The sequence below is a fragment of the Patiria miniata genome, unplaced genomic scaffold (genome assembly GCF_015706575.1).
Source record: "Patiria miniata isolate m_02_andy unplaced genomic scaffold, ASM1570657v1 HiC_scaffold_3, whole genome shotgun sequence".
Taxonomy (NCBI): Eukaryota; Metazoa; Echinodermata; class Asteroidea; order Valvatida; family Asterinidae; genus Patiria; species Patiria miniata.
The window spans coordinates 17,433,378-17,453,331 of record NW_024037069.1 but is presented as its reverse complement, the minus strand read 5'-3'; the positions used below and the strand labels follow the sequence as shown (position 1 = coordinate 17,453,331).

Here is a 19,954-nt window from a genome sequence, read left to right as displayed (position 1 = left end):
TTCATTAGCCCGCATGTTTTTTTCTTTTATAGAGTGTCTCATATATTTTTATAGAATTTGCGCTACAAAAAATAATAAATTATTATTATTATTATTATTATTATAACAGCAAAAACAACAATGCGCATACATGTAAAACGTGTATAGAGCCTGACATTTTGACCCCTGGTGGTGCGCAGCAGGGACCCTCGAAAAGGAAAATTAACGTGAAAAGGTCAAAGTTTTTGAAATTGGAATTGCATGCGTGGAAACTGAAAAATCGCATGACGTGAAAGAGAAATATCGTGCCAAAATTGACCTCTCACTTCCGCAAACTTCCGTGTGGACTCATGGAACTCGATCACTTATTCAAGAATGACAATTTATGAAATAATTTTGTGGCGGTCAATGGGTAACAACTTAAACAGGAGACAAAAATGTCTTTTTGGAACGGACAATTTTTTGAACAAACTTGAAGGAGTTATTTTCATTTACAAACAAATCTAAAATGACCGTTGATAAGACCTGTATTAAAACGTGATCCAAACGAGCCTGAATAAATCTGGAATCCATCAGATGTAAGTAGGTAAATATTCGCGTCGTTATCATTTTCGTTCTCACGCAAGTACGCGATGTGAAAACAGACGTGATCGAACAGGGAGACATAAGTACGAAAATAGGTCGTAAGGAATTTACCCATTTCCAACTGATTTCTCATCTATTCTGAGGTAATTCTGTCAGTTTTTTTAATAAACAGATCTATATTTTAACCCATTAAAACAGTTGATCAAATTTTACACAAATTGATACAGGTTTGCTTTCTAAATTTAATGAATTCGTTCTTCCTGTCCTTTCATCTTTGCCGTATCCCAATATTTTTTTTTCACTCGCCAGCCGGGCTACTTAAGGAATAGTTTGACTAGCCCGCCGCTGTTTCGACTCGCATTTGGCTAGCAGGCTACCGCTAATGTTGAACCCTGGAGTAAGAGTGGGTAGTTGAAACAATGTGAACATATTTTCGCATTTACGTTGCCACCAAGAAGAACAGAACATTTCGACAGGGCGTCAAAAGTAAAACATTTCCCAGGAACCAATGCCAGCTGGATCGAGTCATCGTGTTGACGTAAAATATCTGTGGCTGCACCATGAACATATAATACCAATGTATATATAATATAATGTATAATATGAACTTACCAACATCGAATAAATCTTTTTGGTTTATGTTCATTTCTTGACAAGGATATTACGCGCAGAGGTGAATTAAAACGTATAACCGTTTCCTGCTTTACAGTTTAGAGTGTGCTTTTTTGTTCCCGACATTCAAGACAAATCGAAACAAAACAAAAGAAAACATGTACTCTGACCTGTGAATATAACTTTGGATTATATTCGTATATTTTCCTTTATGAAGTCTTTGTATAGGCACTTGATGTAGATGAATTAAAGTTTAAATGCACAAAATCAGGGTGCCATGGCTTTTATTGGTTTTTATTTTCACCTTCATATCCATAAAAAACACCTGCCAGTAATTGACAAAAATTATAATTCTGCGTATTTCTGGATGCATGCAAATCGGTGGCGATTCCATACAAAATGCCCACTATAAATCTTTTGAAAGCACCTTTGTTATTTTTGCAGGTTACAACATAAACATGAATTATTAGTCGTCCAAGGCCAAATTGGACGATAACTCAATGATCTGAAACTCTCGTAAATAATTCCTGGAAAAAAATTGAATGCCAACAAAAGAACCACGTCACGCCTCTTGGGCAGAGCCTTTGTTCGAATTGTTATTGCCTGCAATTCTCTTTCATTCGCCTTTCGTTCTCATTCTTCGCCTACCATTCCGGGTTGTCTTGGGAAATGAGTAATTTATTTTCTCTATGGAAAGTGTTGACGCTATTACAAAGGGATTTTAGTTTCTATAAAATTAAATCGATGTCGAAGCACAAGTTGTTTTTGCTGTCCGTGTAGGCCTGAGGTGACAGTTATCAAAATATAGCTTTAAAAAAGGAAGGAAATTTGAATTAAGTTGTGTAGAAACCAACGTATAGTGCCACTGGCACAGTAAAGCAGAAAAAAGTGGTTTTGTGCAACTTCTTCAACGTAAAGGTCACCTGGAAATTGTTGACGCTAGTGCAAATGAAGATTATTTTCTGTACAAATTATATCGATGTCGGAGCACAGGTTGTTTTGCTGTCCATCTTAGGCCTAGGGTGACATTACCAAAATAGAGTTTTAAAAAAGAAGGAAATTTGAATGAAGTTGCATAGAAACCAACGTAATGCCACTGGCAGAGTAAAGCAGGGGGAAAAAAGGGTTTTGTGCAACATTTATTCCGAACTAAACACCTCTAAAAAGCAGTTCGTAATATTGACAATAGCTAGGGAGTGCGGGATGTTTCGTTTGAACTAACAAACTTTTCGTTAAATGCTGACAACCTTGATCGACCTTTCTGCCCTATAGTTTAAAACTCAACCGGGAATCCACCTTAATTTCGTGTTATTAGACTTTCTCTGCAGTACCCACCAGTGGTGACCACAATCTCTTTCACCAATTATTTTGTGAAGGAAATGCAGGTGCAGGGTTCCCCCCCCCCCTCCTCCCCGCTGGAAACGCCACCATATACAGTTTAAAAGTTTAGTTTAGCTGTTACGGGAATTAGGCCCAGGGGCCTATACCCTGAATGTTATTCCTTGTTTCAAGCTGAATTCTGTTGGCAACGAGTCACGACTTTCTGTCTTACCAACTGGTGACCGCAATTACTTGCACAAAATTTTGTGAAGGAAATGGAGGGGGAACTTTAACTATAATTATCACCCACCCTTCCCGCCCCGCTGGAAACGACGCTCAACAACCAAAACTTTGGGACACCTATGGCATTTTTGACGCCTGGTGGCACTCTGTGTGCCTATAATGAACCTCGCTCGTAACCACCGCCCTCCCAGGGCGCTTGGCAAGGGAAGGGGTGTTCTCCTGCCCCCCCCCCCCCCCCAAAATGTGATGGAAGCACAGGCGTCGCAAAGCATTGTGGGCAGTTAAATTACTGCCTCATCCAAATACACGTACATTCTGTGCGCACGTGTCATCTGCAGGCGGATATGGCTGACCCGTGTTATTGTTAAACAAATCCTATATGCAATATGTGGACTCGAAGAAATTACGTCATTCATCTTGAAGGAGATTAGCCCTTCAAAACAGGGCGCTGGGTACGAGCGAAATAATGAATTGACATAACCTCGTCCCCAGGACTTACTTTAAAATTCAACCACGTTTTCAAAGGTAACAGGTACTGCAGGCTTTCTGCTCGACATCATGGGACCAAGGATGGAACTGGCATTTCACTGGCGAGACAAGTGACCAGAAAAAAAAGGAGATAAATGGAGAATGGTAGACTCCATGCACGCGTCACGGCCATGACACACCGCATCTTTACTGTCTTTCAATTTGCCAGCTCAGTCTGTACTTCGTAAAAGAAATTCCTTTTTGTTTTGCCTTAAATGTGCTCCAGCTACTTAAGAAATGCAGAAGTTGAGTACTTTTTAATTGGCATCAAGGAAAACAATTCATCCCACGTTTTTATATTCTAATGTCGAATTATGTGTGTCGAATAATTCAGGCGGATTTTTTTGCGCGTCGTTGGCGAAAACTTCGACCCAATATCATAATACATGACTGTCTCTTTTTCAGAGGGGTTATTTGCAGAAGATTGAAAGATTGAACAAAGAGGTTGTTTCATTCCGTTAAATTAAAATCACAAATTGAAAATGATTCGCTGGAAAAGATGGAATCCATTTTGTTGATGGACATGAGGAGAACAACTTTGTCACAACATGAAGAATCTACGAGTCCGCCTCATCATCAGCTTCAGAACTCGGTGGACCATAATTTTTTTTATGTGTCATTTTCCATGATCTTGTGGAAAATCGTTCCACTACAGCCGCATTTTCTATGCTAGTTTTGTAGGCCTATTTGTTTTAAGACGCTGTGCATGCCCTTAACCCGATTCAAAATTTGCAGAAACCAGAGAAAATGTTTTTACAGTAGAACTGTACTAGTGTTGCAGCTGCTGCTGCATGCATGCATGCTCTGAATTTATGCCAAATGACACTTGCCATAAAATGGTAACAGCGCCCTCTATCGTTTCTGCACGGATTCCGTAGACGGACGTGTAATTTGCCTGCTCGTTTTAATAAGTCAACAAAAGGTTTTCTGTTTGATGACAAATAATCTGATTAATCCCTTTAATTGTTTGCGATGCTTGCGCCATCGGCTATGACCATGTTTGATTCTAATCCGATAGCCACATGAATCATAAACCGCTCCAAGTTCCCCGCGTATTCGGTGATCGTCGGCTTAAAGTTTTTCGGATACGCCTTATTAGTTTTGATAGACTTTTTTCCAGTTGAAATGCACTATTGTAAGTCCGCTTTGTACGGACTTCATCCGATGAAAACATGTATATCGCACACCCGTTTTCATCGGTTGCTTTGTGTTTACCATTCAACACTCCGGTCTCGGGAACTATTGAATTTCAAGAACAGAGATCTGGGAGCCACAATCCCGGCCAAAACTCGCTGGACCCCCGCCCCCGGCCCCCGGTCAATGCTGTCTCTCATTGCGTGGTGTGTGCTCCATAGATCTTGATGGGCTTTTAAAAAGAACTTTTGCAAATGGGAAAGACACTTTGGAAACATCCAATCAGTTTGAATATGCTTCATGAATTTCTGAATAAACGAGCACATTTTTAACAGTATTTAATTACCATTATTTTTCGGTGTGGTGGTGGGGGGGGGGGGGGGTGGCTGTGGGGGGGGGGGGGGGGGGAGGGTGGGCTAAACAGAAGATATATCAGAATGGCGCAATAAGACCAACAGCGGGCGCAATAAATTTGATTAGGGTTTCAAAATTTCTACGCGTCCGCGTCGTTAATTTGCATAAAAAGTGCCCCCCACAATTTTTTGCAAAAAACGAGACCGTCTAGTTTAAAAATCGGTGGAATCGTGCGAATATAGCCGAGGATCATCTCCCTAGCTTTTGGGCTATTATCTAAGAGCAGATTTGATAAAATTAGGGTCCAAAATGGGTCCTATTTGCACGAGAAAATCATGTAGGGATGCCACTGGTAACTTTGGCAGTATGCAGGCTCAGCATTACCGGCAGGCTTCATTACGGACACACTCTCGCGAAATGTGGTCCAGCAGCTTTCTATACAAAAACCTCGTTGTCTTGGGGTTTTGTACGTAAACCTTATCAGTCAGCCGATCACGCTCAATTGACTTCGGCCAAACCGCAGTCCCATCATAAGAAATAAGTTAACAATGTTATCCGAACCATTTTTTTCCGAGAGTGTGTCTCTAATAATGTCCATCAGCTGGAGAGAACAACATTGAGCGGGGACCGTGAGTGGGTGACCGTACCGTCCGTGGGAGGGTAAGGTTATTGCCATGAAGTGTCCCAACCAACTTTTTGGTTGTCGCTTGTCCGGGGGGGGGGGGGGCAAGCGCCCCTCCCCCCCCCCCGCAACGCCCATGTCAATGACCATAAATTCGCGTGAGGAGGAGCACTTTTATATTTAAAGGCCAGCTCATGACTGCGAGGGGCACAATTTTCAATGAATGTTGTGACCGGGGCACTGATACTTTCGAAGGTCATTTTTCCATCTCGAAGGTATCGCGAGAGGAGCATTATTGTTTTTGATGGCCAATTTTCCATCTCGAGAGGCGCGCAACTTTTGCGAGAGGGGTATTTGTGCTTGTAGTTTTCCATGTCGAGAATGTGCGGCACAATCTTGGTTGTTAATGTGAGAGGGCTACTTGTGTTTTTAAGGGGCAGTTTTGCATTACAAAAGAGGAGACAGGGGTAATAGCACATAAAAAAGCGAGAGCGGGGCACTTTTGTTGGTCTGTGAAAATCGGGGGGGGGGGGGGCAGGTACGTGGTTCCGCCGCCCTGTTCAGAGTAGAAGATAGAACAGAGTTTTCAAAGAATTGTGCGTGTTTTTATTACACTTTAGGGAAAGCTTTGAAATGTAGAAAGTAATTATTTCAAGATGCTCCGGGGTGTTTATCAGTAACACACGTGCTTATGGTGTAAAGCGAGGACACACACATCATCGATGAATCGAGGACAGGAACCGAATCGAGGACTACCTCGATTAGAAAACGTGTACAAAACCACTGGGAGCTGTTGCAAAAAAGAGTATAAACAAAGGAAAAGGGAAGAGGAACAAAAAAAGTAGTAGAAAATCCTCGATTTACACGATAGACAAACGTAGGCGTGCGCGGAAATATAACTTGGAGTTGGAGTTGCGACTATCATTTTTCAACCACTCCACGCCTATGCGAAGTACTGGCCAGCTGCTACGTACAAAATAATTACTGTACAAGTACATGCATGCAACTTGCACCACGTCAAGCTACGATCGCGATACGTCTACAACCTGTCGGTCAGGCAGGCAACGTTCAACTCTGGGACACCGGTCCGAAGTCCTAAAGTCCAAAGATCTCCCTTCTTGTTTTGATGTGACATCAGCCAGGGAAGACCACAGCATCCTGACTTTATAATGAGTGGCAAGGAATCCCCCGACATGCCGGAGGGTAATGTATTCTTTCAGTGTTAGTAGTTTTTTTTTTCTGCACGAAAACTAGGGGCAGCCCATCTGCCCATAGTCATAGAGCTGTATTTATTATACAGCTCTATGGGGCAGCCACATTGCATACAAGACCCACACTGCGGTTTCCAAAATGTGTGCAGTCCCCATTTAACTTGTGCTACCAAACCAAACACCTTTTCTGATGTTTATGCTCCATGGTCTGATGAGCTTCATATATGCCGTAAATCTAGTAGTCAGGTAGGCTGACACTACACAATTAATTATGCAAGGTTGGCAAGTTGCATTATGGAAAGAATATGGCCAGGTATTCCAGATGTCGCTTCTGGTTGTGTACGAAGTCTACGAAGGGTTGCATGCATTTTAAAAAGTATTTTCTAACAAAATTGGAAATGTTTCTCAGTCCCAGATTCATGTCTTTTCAACATATTTGTGATGACTGGTCTTCATTGAGATACATGTGGTGAAAAAAGTGGCGTCAGGATGCAATATTCTTTCCGTGTTGACACACATAATATGAAATTTAGTCAGAATGCCAGAAAAAGGTGGTGTTCGGAAATTGGGCACAAAATTTGGCAGAGGGGTAACCGGGTTGTCAATCGTTGACACTCATGCAGTGACAGATATCTTTAACAGAACGTTTGAGCTGATGTACAATTGGAGCTAATACGTCATAGCTGGTGGGATGACATACATGTAGCCATGGATGTATGATATCTATAGGCCTACGGTACATATTTCTTACTACTCTTTTTAATGCAGTGGCTATTGTTGTTAAGGCAGCCATAACGCAATTTCTACTACTACTATTGTTTAGGCATGGTCTGGTTCCCTGACCTAATAATATTCATCGTCAGGATATTTGGCTGTTGAACCACATCCTTAAAATAAATAATTTTCCCTTACTACGTGGTACGGCTGCTGTAACGACAGCCACTGCATTTTTAAAACATGTTTATGTCATTGCTTTCCAGGTATTGATGACAATTCATTTTATAGCAAAAAATAGAAACAATTTATTTTGTAACAAAAATTGGAAATGTTTCTCAGTCCCAAATTCATGTTTTTTCAACATTTTTGCAATGACTGACCCATAGATGATAGGATGAAAAAAAGTGGTCGCAAGATGCAACTTTACAGAGCTCAACCCATCGCTGAAACCCCAACGGCATGTTTTGTTGGAATCTGTCAGGATGGGTACAGTTACATGTACTACCTCTAAACTGTCAGTCTGTTACATTGGGTCGGCACACCTCCAGAAACAAAGTCAGAAATACATGTGTGTTCAGTTTCCTAGTAAATCATGCTAGGGAGTTAAGGTTATGGATCATCAATTCATATATTAAAGGGAATATACATCATTTGCTTTTGCTGTAATTTTCAGAAATGGTTGGAATTGGGGGGTTGGAAATATAAAGCAAATATAGTTACACTGATTTTTTGGAGGTTTTGGGTTCGAAAATGCTATAAAAACCAAGAAAAACGATCATTTTCCTGTAGTCTGGTTCCCTGACTCCATATAAGAAGAAACAGAACAGTTTACATACATTGGGGAATTGTAAGGTTAGGGAACCAGTCTAGCTGGCTCGTACCCGTTCATAGGTTTGTAATCGATTGTAAACAAGTGCGATGGTCAATTGGGGCCAGTATTTGAAAAAAAAGCCAGTTGTTTCCAACGCTGATCGGCCGATCAGCGTTGGAAATTGATACAAAAATACCACTTTTCTTGAAAATGACAGTATACCAGGTGCCATAATTTTACAGGATGCTTTAGACTGTCATTTACCAACATCCTATTAAGGTATTTCGCAAAAACTTGGTAGTTTTATTTTCCGATGTTTGCAAATGTTGTATATTCCCTTTAAAGGGAAGAGACAACATTTGCAAATATCAAAAAACGAAATGATCAAATTATCACGAAATACCCTACTGAATTGTTAGGGACTGACAGTCTAAAGCATCCTTTAAAATCGTAGCTCCTGGTGTGCTGACATTTTCCAGAAAACCTGTATTTTTCCAACACTGGTCGGCCGACCAGCATTGGAGAAAACTGGTTTTTTTTCCAAAAATTGTTCTTAATTTTTCATATTTAGTTATTCTGACTTTTCTTTGCAATTGATTACACACCTCTAAAGGGGTACAAGCCTGCTAGACTGATTCTCTGACCTTACAATTCCCCAAAGTGTATTAATTGCTCCCTTTCATCTTAAGTGGGGTCAGGGAACCAGACTACAAGAACATGATAGGTTTTCTTGGTTTTTCCAGCATCTACAAGCCCAAAACGTGAAACAAGTCAGTTTTCCAATATTTTCTATAACATAAAATTGAAGCAAAAGCAAATGTTGTACATTCCCTTTAATGCACAGAAATATATAACTCTGCGAACTAAAATCTTATTTGTTTAAAGCTTAGAAAGAGAAGACATTACTTGAAACATTTTTGAAGGTACCTAGGAAAGAGGAGAATAGTCCAATATTAATTCTTCTAGTTTCAGGGTCATATCCACTTAGGAGTCCCCAAAACTTCCTTCAAATGTAAGCTTAAAAAGAATATTTTTAATAAACTAATTATATTTCGAATTACGGCCGCAATGATGGAAATGACGATAATTTCATTCTCAATGTAAATAAGAGCAATCAAATGTAACTTCAATTAATGGGTCCACTGCCCCACATGTTAATGCACAGATTTAGAATTGTAGGCCTATTTAAAAAAAAAGGCTGAATTTTGCATTTTTTTCTGTTAGAAATGTCCACCCTCCACCAGTTTATTGGTGTTCGACATTTTTTACCAGAATCAATCCTATCCCCACCTTACAATATTACCTTCCTTTTTTTCCAGGTCAAATTCTAAAAATGTATCACTATATTAGGGCAATGCCATGGTAACTCATGTTACATTTGGAGGGATACTCTGTGCTGTAATACTGTAAAGTCAAATCATTTAGGGTGAGTTTTTCTCACAGAAAATCCCTTGAAATTAACTGAATAATTAAACTACAAAAAAATTAAAAAGATGGCCAACATATGGTAATAAAGTTCTGTCGGTTTTGCTATAGGTTTTTTATCGGTAACTCACGCTTCAGAGAAAGGACTTGGAAAACATTTACGCACCTTGAATTTTAAAATTATCCACTGTACTCTGATAGAAAAATCTTGTTAGTGCCCTTACCAGTACACCATATTCTACCATTACAATTATTAAAAAAATATTCAATCATAAAATCTGTAGGGATATATTTTGGTAACTTAGGGTAACTCAGGGCACAGTTGTCAGCCCATCTTTGAAAGAAGGTTAAACATTTGAGAAACTAATAATCAAACAACAAACTCTTTCGCCTAGAATATTCTCTTCCTTAAAAACAAAAACTCACAATAACACAAGTTTGCATTTTGAGAAAACAAGGTGCCAAAATTGCTTGCTAAAATCCATAATGTTAGGCAAAATACCATTTTTTGACAAAAAAAAATTATTTCATGTCACTGGCACATCATTCAAATGAAAGGTCTTGTGTTCCATTTTAATTGGGTAAGGTCGTGGTGTTTGTTATTAAAAAGATTGAGTAAATCCTCCATTTCTCATCCATGCCCACATTCTTATGGAATTGCCCGTTAGACAATTGTAAATTGTCTGAAGTTATATGCTCAATCTTTATCCTGAGACTTTGATAAGGGTACACGTAATCTGTTTAATTTTATAATTATGTTGATTGAATGATGTAAGATCCGCAAGTGGCTGTATGCTGTAACACTAAACAGGTCTGTAGCCTATACCATTAGATCACTTCAAGGAAAGATTTCCATTTACGAAGTTCACTAATTTTCCTCTGTATTGACTAACAAGCCCCCAGATAGCAATTTCATGTCATCAAAGTCAATTTGAGCAGTGAGAAAATACAAGCATTTTCTTAGAAAACACTTAGAATTTTTCAGTCCAATCTCATAGGGTTTGTACACAGGGTGTTGAGTGAACCTCGTATACATGGAAATCTTTCCCACTTCAATATTTTTTTAGAAACCTCTTCATCCATGATTGAATTTCTGAAGTCAAATTATCCAAGTTCAGGTACATGTACATTGAGTTGTAAAATTATCGCACTGTGCATTTATTGCCTGCATAATTTGTGCATACATGTATACTGGTACCGTTACTGTCCCGGGTATGTGTGTACATATAACTGTTAGAACTATACTAAGTACAGATGTGAATTTTTTTTTTATTGTCATGTCCATGGATGTCTACAAATTACAATAAAATACATAACAGTTTCAGTTAAAACAATTCAAGTGATGTGCATACCGGTACATAGCCTACATTTTCCCAAAATGTGTTCAGAAATCTTGTAGGCTATTTATTTGTATGATTTCAAATTACAGCACCTCCCTCAAAATACATGCATGTACCGGTAGTTGAGGTCATCTTAAAATATTTTAATTGAAAATAAAACGTGTAGGCACCCATGATTTGCTTGGTACATGTACATGTACAGCACCACACACAACCGACATACTGTTGTTCATATGTAGTGGCTGGCACTGAGATAACAAATAGTTAATGATTAACTTCTATGCTAAGAGATTTTCAATGGTAAAGGCCAAGCCAGAGGTTTCAGTGTGAGTCAAAAGCATGTACGGCAGGTACTACTGCTCCACACAAACTATGAAGTCATTATTAACTGCCATGTTCACTTTAAATAAAGGATTAGTATCTGAAATATCGATAAATTTAAGGACTTATTAATTAATAAACTTGTATGAAATTAAAGGGAATATGCACACCATTTGCAAACATCAAATAACAAGACTAGCAGATAATCACGAATTACCTTACTGGACTGTTAGTGATTGACAGTCTAAAGCATCCTGTAAAATCATGGCAGCTGGTACAAATGTATGCTGCCACTTTCAAGAAAAGTGGTATTTTTTTTCAATTTCCAACACTGGTCGGCCGACCAGCATTTGAAAAAAACTGGCTTTTATTTCAAATATTGCTCCCAATTTATCATTTTCGTTGCGATCGATTACACACCTGTGAATGGGTGCAAGACAGCTAGACTGATTCTGTGACCTTACAATTCCCCGACATCTATTGCTCCGTTTCATCTTAAGTGGGGTCAGGGAACCAGACTACAAGAACATGATTGTTTTTCTTGGTTTTTCCAGCATCTACGAAGCAAAACGTCAAACAAGTCAGTGTAATACTAACAGGTCCCCCAAATCCATCCATTTCTTAAAATTACAGCTAAAGCAAATATATTAATATTCCCTTGTGTTGATGGTACCTTTAACAGTTTACTTTATCATGCAGGGACGTACATTATACATTGTATGTATGCATGCACAGAATGCGCTATGAAAAAGTGTTACATCTACTAGAATTGATCAAGTATATAACATATGTATTTTTAAAGTTTTGTCTACAAATTTTCCCCAACCCCCCAGAAGCAATATGAAGTTGTACATGTGTGAGATTTAAACTCCCCCTCCAAAAAAAAAAAAAACCTAAAAAAAAATTAAAGAAAAGAAAGAAAGAAGGGGGAGCACTGCTTATTTAATATTTATACCTGTGCTTATGTTTACATATCAATACATGTACCGGTACCTTCCCCTACCTTTGAATTTCAGGTTAACATTTATCCTGTGTTTTGACTTACAGTGCAAAATAGGGTGCATGCCTTCTGAAATAAAGTACAACTTGTCTGTGGATATCATACCGGTACTTTGTGGCCTGATATATTGTCTGGCGCCCTCACTGTTTTGGGTGCAGTGCAGTTTCTATTAAAAGATTTATTATCATCGCAAAATGCACTGGTAAATTGGTTAGGTACGGAACCGGTACGTGTGCATCCAGTTCATGTGAATTAAATATGTACCTGCATCAGCCAATATTGAACTTCTATGAATTGCTGGCACTCTGTTGCCAGGGCCAGTGTTATGCAGCAGCTAATTCAGATGACAGAAAATCTGTCAAACACATTTCTTAGAAGGCCAGATTTAATGAATGTTGGCAAATTGCAGCACAATCTGTTAGGATTAAATATCATTACCCAGTAGGTGCTTTTTGCTCTGCTTTCTAGAAAAATTGATGTTTAATTCAATTTTTCTGTCTTTCTTATTTTATCATGTTTATGTGCAGTACGTGTACATACCATAGAGCATGGTGTACAAACTGTATGTGGTACTTTGTGTAGGCCTATATATTGTCCATTTCTGAAAATGTGCATCTTTCCATAACAACTTATACAAGTCATCCTCCCCTAGTCCTGCAGCTTTTTAAGACTGGAGAACACTTGGTTTTCTTACAGCTGTAATACACTGTTGTGACTTCCTTTGGATACAAAGACAACTATAGGGTGTTTAACAACACTTAAGTGGTTAAACTGGATTATGGGGGATTAGAAGCAACATCAAAGGGAATCACATTACTGAGTAATGTTTACAGACTAGCCCTATATGGCCCTCTTAATCCACTAACAAAGAAGCCCATTTGGTGGTAGGGTTTCCCCCTGAAGACACGGTGCTATAGGCCTAACATGCATGTAATTGTGCACCTATGTGCAGGGAAATTTCACATTAAACTTTAAAGGGCCTTACCGTATATTCGTCTCCTAAGTTTTTGTGGGGAAACAATTCTTGTGAGGTTTATCGGGGAGTCAGGTTGGCGTAGCGGTACTTTCCTCGCCTTCCACCGCTGTGACCCGGGTTTGAATCCCGCCTGGGCCAATATGTGGATTGGGTTTTCGGTCCCTGCCTGATTCCGTGGGTTTTCCCCAGAATATTCTTCTGGGCTTTTCCTCCCACCTCTAAAACTGTAACTTCTTCTCATTGTCTTCTCTCCACAGGTTTCTTCAGGCTTGCGAGCTATGCCTAGGGCGCTTTTGAGGAATCCTTGGTTTCATTACCAGAAATGATTAATAATAATAATAATAATAATAATAATCTTGTGGGTTTAGTGAGGCTTAAACATTAATTTTTGTGATGGACACAAAATGGTGATTTAGAACTAATGTGTTCTCTATCAAATCCCTGTACATATAGAGGACACTCCATCTACATGTGTACATAATTAGTAACAGTTTTGTTGCATTATTTGCTTGAACACTGTGTACATATGCATGATCCAATGCTGTGATGTTCACCAGTGGAGTTACGGTAGTTGAACAAGGTAACTTCAGATCCACTTTGTGTGTGTGTGTTTGTATAAATTGATGTTGGAAATTTGAACTGTCCTGAAAATTGTATAAATGTATCCCTTATTTGTACTCGATCCTGTTTAAAGACATGTATGCCAGTCATCACTACTTGAGGATATCAGGAGCCATGTTCAGACAGCGTTTTGGCTAAAACAGTTGCTCACCCCGGGAGGCTGGTCGTAAAATAAAACTAATGGTGGTTCAGACTCAAAGCCGACAATCATGTTTAAAACGTATGCATTCAAACAAGACTCTAGGCTTGCCCAGTCGAGTGGACCCCAAAGTCTCAGTTCAACTTCATACATACTCAGCGGCTCAGTCAGTCAGAGAGTCAGTGACTCATTCCGGGAGACAGTCAGTGACTCGGGGGGGGGGGGGGAGAGTCAGTGACTCAGTCAGAGAGTCAGGGGGTCAGACAGTCGGGTAGTCAGTGCCTCGGGGAGTCAGACTCAGAGACAGTGACTCAGTCAGTCAGTCAGAAGGTCGGTGACCCGGGGAGTCAGAGAGTCAGTGACTCAGTTGGGGGGGGGGGGGGAGTCGGGGAGTCAGAGAGTCAGTGACTCGGGGAGTAAGAGAGTCAGTGACTCGGGGAGTCGGAGAGTCAGTGGGGGAGTCAGTCAGAGAGTAAGTGACTCAGTCAAAGAGTCAGTGACTCGGGGAGAGGGGGAGTGACTCAGTCAGTGACTCAGTCAGAGATTCAGTAAATCAGGAACAAAAGGCTGCCCTTTGTAGATGCAGACTATCAGAACAACTTTTAGGGTCACCCCAATACTCCCCTACAGCTTTGCAAGATGTTTATCCAGTGCCCATTGGCTTTGTGGCACTTCCTATGGATAAGGTGTTTATTTATACCACATCAAAGGAGTCAAACACTTAGTAGTGTTTACCAACCTGTGAAGATGTTTACCTTATACCACAAAAGGTGTGAAATGTGTGTGCCCATGTACATGTACAGTAAATACAGGTACATGAAGGGTAGAAGTTGTGGTCATGTCTGAAGAAGTTGAGTGTAGATGAAACTTGAAAGTCAGATGTTGTTGTTTTGGAGCTTTCGAATAGGTTGAGTTATTATCTTTTGAAGAACATCCTAACAAGCAGCACTGTATCTCCATGGTCCTACATAGACCTTAACATCCTGGCTACAAACAACTTAGCTGGATATTCCATCATTTGGAGCAGAAACTTGGTGTCCTACACATGTATATTATTATTAACGGTGGTAAGTTTTAATTGTTTGCATCACCGAACACATCATTGAGTTTTATACTCGGTGAGAGATTTTATTTGTCCATACATACATGTTAATTTTATACTGATCAATCCCAAGTATTTGTACAGTGTACGTGTGATTGAAGTCTGAAGGATTGTGAATTTGCAGTGGCTTTATGATAAACATAGAAATTATTTGCCAAGGCAGCTTTTGCAAGTTCTCGTTTCAGTATGTCATGAATACATTTTGGCAGAGCATCAAGCGACCCTTCAAATTTATTTTAATGGTAACTGGGAAATATATCCTTTTGCTGCATGTTGCCAGTTTTATTTAAAAAAAAAATGCCTTTATGCCAAGTTATTATGTTTGGAAAGAACATTGCAGAACTTTGAAATTAAAACTAGTTAATAATTTCAAATCTGGATCAAGCCATATGTGTATCATGCAAGACTCACCAGCTGCGGATTTGTACAAATGTCATTAAATGTGGACCTATTTAATTAATGAAGACACGTTGATGTGTACAGAGCTGTACACTTTTTGAGGTTAAGCCGCATTGAGCAGGCACACAAGTGTTTCTTCCTTCAAGCCTTCTTGACCCGTGCATCGTGACGTCTTGTCGCATCCTCCACCATCTGGAGCAAGACTCTCCACGGTCCACTTCACCGGTAACCAGACCAGCGGCTGGTCATTCCTCTGCCGTTAACCAGTAACTAGCGGAGTACCGGCTGACTACGGCCCCCTCTGGTCACAGACCCAGCACCTCCACGCCCACATCACGGACCATATATTTAACATACATTGACATAAATTGCATTATCAGCCAGACCCCTCTCTCTATAGACTAATAACAATTTTGATAATGGCCCGGTGGTGAGGAAGTACATAGCGCGTACACCTTGATTAATTGCCTAACGATGGTCGTGGTAGTGCCTTTAGAGCACTACTTAGTTCAGGCCCCACCATGTTGACAAAACCCAATGCGATGTCTATAATTAGGGCTTCTGAACCCCTTGTGATTAGGCCAAAAAATGAAGTAACCTGTCATCATAAGGTTAAAAGTGCATCAGAGCTTTACCGTCAGATTGCGCATTTTTTGTTTTTGGGTCCACGCACAACTGAGCATCACCCACCAGGGCAGAGCCTACATGCGTAGCCACAGTCAGATATAAATTCAAGTTGGTGGTTAAGGCAATTTATTCTTGTGTAGGCAATTGCTTCAATTCGCCCTTCACTGTGCTACCGTTTGCCAAACCATTTCTGCAGCCGCGTGCTGTGCATGACAGCAATCAGTACTGGAGTCACCACGTGGGAGCGTTCCTTGCTGTTCTGCTAGTAAAAAGACACTATCGCGCCTCACAGTAGCACATGTCAGATTCTTGCAATCTCAGCCTTGGTCTCGTCCAACTTTGAGTGTATTGCAAAACGGCATGCAGTTTCACAGACGTAATGTGTCAGAGGCACCATACCACTGTATTCCACAAGGTGAGATGTTAAAATCATACTTTTTAAAGAGAGTGTTGCCGCACACATACTGAAATTTGTATCATTGTGGAGACATTTCTTTGTTTTCGTGTAGTAAAGTTACTTTTTAAAGAGAGTGTTGCCGCACACATACTGAAATTTGTATCATTGTGGAGACATTTCTTTGTTTTCGTGTAGTAAAGTTTTCGAGTTTGAAAGTGTAGTTTCAAAATGCTCTTATTTTAACCAGAATTAATTTCCTTGGCTGAAATTCGGATTTAATATCCCTTTTCTAAAACTCTTCCATTTGCGACAGATTAACATACCTTGGAAATTCCTAGATTTTGAGTAAAATCCATATATCTATTTCGTTATTCATATTCATCTATAGAAATTGCCCTTTGGAGACGTATACAATCTTTTGTCCCCTGTTGTGTGCATGTCTCAGGAGGGCATGGTGTATCACATCATCTAGTTTGAGAACAATTTTTTTTTTTTTGTTAGTATCGAAAGAACGAGTTTACTGCATTTTTCAATACAGAAATTGGAAGTGATTTTTTTTTATAGTTTTGCCATACATTATATTTGCGGATGGAAAAGCTACGGTATTGAAATTGAAAACACTAATTCAAAGGGACACATGGGGGGAATTAAGAAGTTCACCTTTGACCTTTACATTTTAGATGCCTTGCAGGAATTGTGATGTGGTGCCCCTGGTGGTTTACGAGAAGCTGCTTGATGAATTGCATTAGCATTAGTTCAGTTCCATTTTGTGCTGAAGCAAAAACACGATTGGTTCTAATGTTGTATTTAGTAGCCTTTAGTCTGTGCCTCTTTTCTGCACAAATTAAGGTTGGAGGCCCGCAAGTGCATGTGTACAAGTTTATGTACGGTGTATATATATACAGGCATTTCAGTTGGTTAATTGTTCCCTATTTGGCTAAAAAAATTATAAATCAACAAGTAGCCATTTTCTTTTTTTTGCCTCAATCGCTAAAGTTAAATAAATAAAGTTAAATTCTCTCACCTTTTCAAGACATAACCTTAGTCTTCAAATTATGTGTCTGTCTCGGTGTTTGTTGTGAAAAAAATGTGGTTCCCGTTTTGAAAGTATAAGCCTGTATTTTCACCCCAGTGATTAATTGAACTGAAGAAATGTAACTGACTCCTCACTTAATGATTGAGTAAATGAGTAAATGAATTTTTTTTTTTGTAGGCATACCGGTGTAGACATACTTAATGTGAAATATTGGTTGTGAGGTCCTTTTTGTTGTCATGTCATATGTAATACGGCCTGTTTCTTGGTCTATTTGGTATTACTGAGGCATACCGTATTTGGTGCAATTAATGTTCTATGGTCTGTCAGCTCCGGTATGCATGGAAAAAGGAGCACTGTTGCCCTCTTTCAGTGAGTGATGAAGGCCAGTAAATACGGCTGTTTTCAATGTTTTAATAATAAAGCTGTTTTTCTTCACAATTTTTCCAATATTACCCAATGTTTTAATGCAAAATACCTTATTATCTGAAATAATGCAAGTCAATTTTTTTAAATTAAAATAGTAGAACTTCTTAAAGTACATTTATTTCATGGAGGGAGGGGGTGGGGGGGGGGGAGGTGGATGGGGAGGGGCGGGAACAGTGTAGTTCTCTAGTTGCATAGTTGGAAGATTTCTGGGGTTTTCCTCCCACATCTAAAACTGGAATTTCTTCACATTGTCTTCTCTACTGGGCCCACTTGGAGACCAGCGGGTTCCACTGAATGGGCTATTTACCCTGTTAAAATAAGAATTACATAAATTATTGTTAATTTCCAAGGCAATTCTTTCTTGGCTCTTTCTCATGTTTTTGGTTTTGATATTTACAAAGTCAGGTTATCACAGTAAACTGTCCAGCTCAAGGACACTATACCCCCTTTGCTAGTTTCAGCATAAGTCTGACTTGCAATTCTGTTGTCTTAACCCTGACCTCCCAAATCCTTCAAAACCCACCAGAAGTTTGGTTAAGATTGGAGTGATTGCGAATGGTAAAAATTTGACTCTTTTTGACTTTACGTGGGGCTCAATGCCCCTTGGAAATTGGAGTTCCGCTTTTTAAGAATGTGTCGATTGGTTCCTGCATAGTCGTGGGTTTGGAGGATTCAGCAAGATTCCGTGCAAAAATAAAGTTGTGTTCTCTGTGCTCTTCTACAAATTCTAATGTGTTTTTGTTCCATTGATAAATTTTAAACTTGTTTGTTTTATTCCAACCAAAAAGCCTCCCTGTTCCTTTTTTGGACGTCTCTAACCCTCTGAAAAGTTTCTTGTTTTGGGCACAAACAGATCCGCTTTATGATCAGACTGGCTCCCGGTCTGATAGGTCCGTATCGATACTGGTTGTAGGTCGGGAGCCAGCCTCACCCCGCGAGAACGAAATTATTGTCTGGCAGCCAATAATTTTAAATTGTAAAGTAAGAATTCAGTAACTACATTGCAAAAAAGGGCATGTTGTTCGATCGCGGCTCTTTCGAAAGTGAGAAACCTTTGCTAGAAAAATAGCAATTTAGAAAACAAAATCTATTTTTCAGGATGAAACTCAAAAATAGCACAGGGAACGCGACTTCAATTTCAGCACAGATCTCGAACTGAATCTCCACTGTCCTGCACGAAAGTATACGTTTCACTCTCGCTGTTTTCAAGCTCACTTTGTAGAGTTCAATTGAGACTGCTGAAGAATCCCTTTTTCCCCCCCTTCCTTTGCGTGTTAACCACTCTGCATGCCTGCTTGGTCCTATCTGATTAATGTCCGGTCATTTGTCAGGCGGGCTTCCCCATGACTCTCTGTGTGAAGTATTCCATCTCTCGTATCTTGAGGTTCCCGTCCGACTGTATCAAGATGAAGGTTTCAGGTAGCTCCCGGCCTTCAATTTATCAAGAGGGGGGCTCGGCGAGATGTCTCACGTATGCTCAAAATTACAGCTTAATTGGGGAAAAAACAGTTACGACTTTGAACGTCACGGTTTTGAAATATGCAAAGCACATTCTGCTAATTGTGCTGTTGGTCTTGTAAGTGAAGGTTAATCGCACCTCAATTTATCTTGGTGCTTTGTGACAAAGCATTTGAATTAATAACGCATGCAATTATTGTGGGTTTTATATGAAAGCTGACTGAGTGAATAAGAACAGCGTGCTTGACTGAGTTGACTCTAAACTTGCTATGTAAAATATGTGGGAAACCAGATTTTCAATGCCTACTAATACATGTTATACCGGTACATTGTATCTTTGAATTCATACATAAAAAACATACTTAGTGTACTGTGTACAAACTGCAACCCTGACAGGAGTGTTGTCAAAGTTTTGATTCTAACAATACTTAGCATACATTTATACATGTACTTCTGTCAACTGTTGTCATTGATCATGTTGATATTCCTGATGTTTTACCTTTACAGCAAAAGATAATTACATTGAACATATTTATCTCCATACCAGATGTAAGTCTCAGCCATTTTTCAA

The 19,954-nt window shown here is 39.6% G+C and overlaps 1 protein-coding gene across 2 annotated transcripts in view; it reads left to right on the top strand.

The window, feature by feature from the left end:
- The first annotated feature begins 6,217 nt into the window (after nt 1–6,217).
- Nucleotides 6,218–19,954, top strand: part of LOC119737408 (hepatocyte nuclear factor 4-gamma-like) — a 58,216-nt gene continuing 44,479 nt past the window's right edge. Inside the window, exon 1 of one of the 2 annotated variants that reach the window (XM_038211743.1) lies at nt 6,218–6,580. In XM_038211743.1, coding sequence (XP_038067671.1) covers nt 6,547–6,580 — 34 coding nt within the window. In that variant the 5' untranslated portion in view covers nt 6,218–6,546. The remainder of the gene's footprint in view (nt 6,581–19,954) is intronic. The other variant, XM_038211744.1, reaches the window with a different exon arrangement.